Source organism: Dipodomys ordii, unplaced genomic scaffold (assembly GCF_000151885.1).
Source record: "Dipodomys ordii isolate 6190 unplaced genomic scaffold, Dord_2.0 Scaffold16, whole genome shotgun sequence".
NCBI lineage: Eukaryota > Metazoa > Chordata > Mammalia > Rodentia > Heteromyidae > Dipodomys > Dipodomys ordii.
In genome coordinates, this window is record NW_012267232.1 from 18,752,236 (window position 1) to 18,757,739 (window position 5,504).

The 5,504-nt window shown below is 40.1% G+C and overlaps 1 protein-coding gene across 1 annotated transcript in view; it reads right to left on the reverse strand.

Annotated features, from left to right (window-relative positions):
- Positions 1-896: 896 nt before the first annotated feature.
- The window catches only part of Srp54 (signal recognition particle 54kDa), a 51,225-nt gene continuing 46,617 nt past the window's right edge, over positions 897-5,504 (reverse strand). The window contains exons 12-13 of the mRNA XM_013012241.1: positions 2,878-3,048; positions 897-907 (exon numbers count right to left, since the gene is read on the reverse strand). Of these exons, the coding sequence (XP_012867695.1) occupies positions 897-907; positions 2,878-3,048 (182 nt within the window). The remainder of the gene's footprint in view (positions 908-2,877; positions 3,049-5,504) is intronic.

Here is a 5,504-nt window from a genome sequence, read left to right on the forward strand (position 1 = left end):
GTTGAAAAACTTTTAGTTATATCTGTGAATGAACCAAGCAAAACTGTGAGTACATTTTTGGTTATTAATGATCAGTTATATTAACTTGCTTACTAATAATACAAGGAAAGACTAAACCTAAAGAGGGAGGACTGGACAGACAAAAAAGAGAGGGAGAGATTGGGTAGCTGGTAAATAAATGAGTGTGAGAGAACTTGAAGATTTGAATGTATCTAAGAAACTTTTTTTTTTGGTCTGTCATGAGGCTTGAACTCTGGGCCTGGGCACTGTCCCTCAGCTCTTCAGCTCAAGGCTAGTGCTCTACCAATAGAGCCACAGCCCCACTTCCGGTTTTCTGAATGGTTTATTGAAGAGTCTCATGGACTTTCCTGCTTGGGCTGGCTTTGAACCAACTTTGAACTGTGATCCTCAGATCTCAGCCTCCTGAGTAGGTAGGATTACAGTCACAAGCCACCAATGCCCAGCTAATTTAAAAAAAAATTTTTTTTTGTTGATCATGGGTCTTGAACTCTGGACCTGGACACTGTCCCTCAGTTCTTCACCTCAAGGCTAGCACTCTAATACTTACGGCTTTTTCTGTTTATGTGATGGCGAGGAATCGAACCCAGAGCCTCATGCAAGGCAAGCACTCTATCACTGATCTACCTTCCCTATGATAATTTCATAAATTCGAAAGACAATGCAATTTAATTTGTGAAGGAATAACCATAAACTTAAAAAACACACTAAAAAGGTCAGCTAATGAGAGGTACAGTCTAAGTCAAAATGGTAAAAGCATTCTTTAGACTATATAATTCTTTTTTGATAAAAGTCTCTCATCATAGCCCAGGCTGGCCTCAAACTCTAGACAGTCAGCCTCTTAAGTGCTGGGATTATGCATTACCATACCCTGCTGATTATCTGTACTCTTGAGAAAGAAAGCAAAAGATAGCATCAATGAAAAATAATGAGTAAATAACCTTGTTTCAGCAAAATTAGCAAATTCAGAAAAAGGAACACTGACTTGGTAATTTTCAAAAATATTTAATAAAAATGAAAAACCAAAGCTGCCCCTGAATGTCCTTAAGAAATTTACTTCCAACTAATCATTCAAAAAATCCAGAAGTAGTTGGGCACTGGTGGCTGTAATCCTACCTACTCAGGAGGCTGAAATCTGAGGATCATGATTCAAAGCCAACCTGTGCAGGAAAGTCCGTGAGACTCTTATCTCCAAATTAATCACAGAAAAAGCCAGAAGTGGCAGTGTGGCTCAAGTGGTAGAACGTTAGCTCAGGAACAGTGTCTATGCCCAGAGTTCAAGCCCAAGGACTGGCAAAACAACAACAACAACAAAAATGGATCTTGGGGGGCTGGAAAGGTGGCTCAGTGGTAGAGCGCTTGCCTTGCATGCCTGAGGCCCTGGGTTCAATTCCTCAGCACCACATAAGAAAAAAGCCGAAGTGGCGCTGTGGCTCAAGTGGTAGAGTGCTAGCTGAAGAGCTGAAGGACAGCGCCCAGGCCCAGAGTTCAGGCCCCACTACCGGACCCCCCCCCAAAAAAAAAGAAAGAAAACTGGAAGTGTCATTGTGACACAGTGGTAGAGCACTCACTCGCCTTGAGCTGAAAAGCTGAGGGCCCAGAGTTCAAGCCCCGAGACTGACCAAAAAAAGCCAGAAGAGGAGCTGTGGCTCCAGTGGTTGAGCACTAGCCTTGAGCACAAAAGCTTAGGCGCAGCACTCAGATCCTGGTTCAAGCCCCAGGACCAGTAAAGAAATAAAATTATGTATAGGTATATGTATATTATATCTGTATATAAATTATATATAGTGCAATTAGAAAACTAATTCAGCACCTACTGATCAGAGTAGAAAAAAAAAATCTCTGGTTTTACAGAACTGTTCAGAAATTGACAGTGATAAAGCAGCCTAAGTGATGAGTCATCCTAAGAGTCCAACCAAGGCATTAAACAAACATCTGTGCATAACTACAATAGTAGTGATTAGTAAACATATTTTACAGTGTATTTGGTAATATGTAAAAATAATAATGATTTACTAGAAGAAAACAATAGTTACATCAACTTATTTCTAACTGGATCTGTGGGATTTTATAATGTGATATGCACTTTTAGCTTTTTCTCTCTAAATTTTTTATAATATATATTGCATGTTCATAAAACCATGGCATTTTCCTTTTTTTTGTTGTTGTTGATTGTGGGGTCTGAACTCTGGGCCTGGGCGCTGTCCCTCAGTTCTTCAGCTTAAGGCTAGGGCTCTACCATTTGAGCCACAGTGCCACTTCCGGCTTTTTCTGCGTATGTGGTGCTGAGGAATCGAACCCACGGCCTCATATATGCAAGCCAAGCACTCTACCACTGAGCCACTTTCCCAGCCTAGCATCTTCTTTTCAAAATGTCTATTACCTTGAATGGACAAACAGGTAAATTACAGGTCACATTATAAAATGTGATAGTACATGTAATTCAGCTATTGTTTTGTGCCAGTTCTGGAGCTTGAACTCAAGAGCCTAGATGCTGTTCCTGAGCTTTCTTGCTCAAGGCTAGCCTCTATCACTTGAGCTACAGCTCTACTTACAACTTTATGGTGGTTAACTAAAGAAAAGAGTTTTAATGGCTCTCCTGCCTGGGCTGGCTTTAAACTATTGATATTCAAATCTCAGCAAGCATGAGCCCTCAGTGCCCTTTTCTTTTGTAGTACTGAGAATTGAACCTAGGACCTCATATATACTAGTCTCTACCACTGTACTCATCCTTAGTCCCTATAACTTGAAATTGTTCAGTGACTTTTCCAATACTAGCAACACTCCTTGACTTTAATACTTAGATTTTCAATTTCTTTCTTTTTATTCTGTTATTTAATAGTGAGCTTATTTTCTTACCTTTGAAAAGTCCTTTGATGCCTCCCATTTTTTTCACCATCTGTGCAAACTTAGTATACTGTGTTAAAAGTTCTTGCACATCTCTTGTTGACACGCCTGATCCTCTTGCTACTCTCTGGATTCTTCCTGGTTGCTTACTAAAAACCTTGGCACCATCTGTACTGTCCAATTCTGTAGGCAACAGACAATTATACTCACTTTCAAATGTATATAATTATCAGTCATAATCAGAGCAGTAAAAATAAGCAGAATATAACTTCACAGAGCAATGCAGATTTTTTTTTTTTTGGTTGTGGGGCCTAAACTTTGGGCCTGGGCACTGGTCCCTCAGCTCTTCAGTTCAAGGCTAGCACTCTACCACTTTAGCCACAGCGCCACTTCCAGCCTTTTCTACTTATATGGTGCTGAGGAATCACAGGACCTCATGCATGCAAGGCAAACACCACCTTTCCAGCCCCACAGGTTTTGTTAAAACAAATCATGATTTCATTTTTCTCCCTGTACACTCTGAAATAGCTTACATACAGAAAACACATACTATAAATAGTTAAATCACAGATTTAACAAATGGTATCATTTACCATGTTTGCTTCAGCTTTAAAAATGGAACACAGATTAAATGAAAATTTATAGTATTCATAAACTACAAGGAAAAACAGACACGTACTTTACCTACAGATTAAGGAAAACAGAACATTCTGAGGACCTCTGAGCTCCATGTCCAGCATTTCCATAGCTCATTTGCCAAGTCTTCCCATGCCCTCCACACATCACAGGTTTATGGCATATTTCAAAAAGAAGAGAAGCACTCACCCTACTTTTACCCTAAATAACTACTAACCTTTCATTCATAAATTTAGGTTATATAAGGAAAGAAAAGGAGGAAGGTCCAATCTATATAACTAAAAACAAACATTTCCTATAATCAAGTTATTACTACAACTAGTTATTTTACTACTTTCTGAAGCAAATAATGAGTTAATTCTCTCTAGCTATTTTGGTCACTAAGTATATGAAGTACAGTTCTGGCTTTTGTTGCATATGATCTCAAGAATGGGCTGGACTTGGTCAAAATTTCTACTCTTTGTTTCTATAAAACCCTCAGGCAAATGGTTCTTTCTTAGTATCTCCAGAAGAGATCCTACTATCTAACATAAGGCAGTCTATGCCATTTTGTTGTATGTGTAATTACGGCAACTCTTTTCATATAATAAATTAAAATGTGTTTCCCTGGTACTTCTATTTCTATTTGTCTACTTGTTGGGCATAAAAAAATAGGGTTTTCAAATGCTGGAGAGATACCATCTGTCCTAGTTAGACAATGATTCAGAGTATAGACTCAAGGGAAATACCTGGGTTAAAGGAGCCTTTCTATTCACCAGTAATATTAGGAAATTTGCTCAACTTGCCTTTACCTCAGTTTCCTCAACTGATAAAGGTGGATAATAATGGACTGGCCCTATTTATATATGTAAGGTGTTCAGAACAGAGCTTTGCACAGAGTAAACACTTGAGATATGATGATGATGATTAATTCTACATGCAAAAATGTTTGTAATGTTGAAGACACAGACAAGAAAGACACAATTTCTAGGTGCCACTGGCTCATGCTTATAATCCTCGCTACTCAGGAGACCAAAATCCAAAAAATTAAAATTTAAAGCTAATCCATATTACCAGCAGAAGAAGCAAGTCAAGTAAGTTCATAGGTCTGAAATGAAACCCTAATAACTGGGGCTGGGAAGGTGGCTCAGTGGTAGAATGCTTGCCTTGCATGCGTGAGGCCCTGGGTTCGATTCCTCAGCACCACATATGCAAAAAGAAAAAAGCTGGAAATGGCGCTGTGGCTCAAGTGGTAGAGTGCTTGCCTTGAGCTGAAGAGCTGAGGGACAGTTCCCAGGTCCAGGGTTCGGGCCCTATGACCGGACCCCCCCCAAAAAAAAAAAGAAACCCTAGTAACTAATAAAAAACAACGACAATTTTCCCCCCCAGGCTGAGGACTGAACCCAGGGCCTTGTGCATGCTGGACAGGCGCCCTTCCGCTGGGCTAAACCCCCAGCCCCAAGACAAAGTTTTTTATGGGTTACTATGAAAGCCTTGATCTCAGGAAAGAGGGAGAAACTATAAAAAATTAATAATGAAAAAATTAATGAGATGGGCACTGGTGGCTCACACCTATAAACCTAACTACTCAGAAAGCTGAGATCTGAGGATCACGGTTCAAAGCCAGCCCAGGCAGGAAAGTCCCTGACACTCTTATCTCCAATTAACCACCAGAAAACTGGAAGGGTGCTGTGGCTCAAGTGGCAGAGTGCTGAAGAGCTCAGGAATAACCCCCAGGCCAAGTAAAGAAGTTGAACTAAAGGCATGGCTCAAGTGTGAGAGTATCAGTCATGAGCAAGAAAATGGAGTGTATATCCTTGAGTCAAGCCCAAATATGAACACACACACAATTTATAACCCTGTATCAGTGGCTCATGCCTGTAATCCTAGCTACAAAGAAGGCTAAGATCTGGGGATGACAGTTCAACTTCCTGAAACTGTTTTCTCCAATTAACCAAAAAAAGCCAGAAGTGGAAATGTGCCTCAAGTGGTAGGCTTTGAGCAAAAAGTCTCAGGGACAGTCC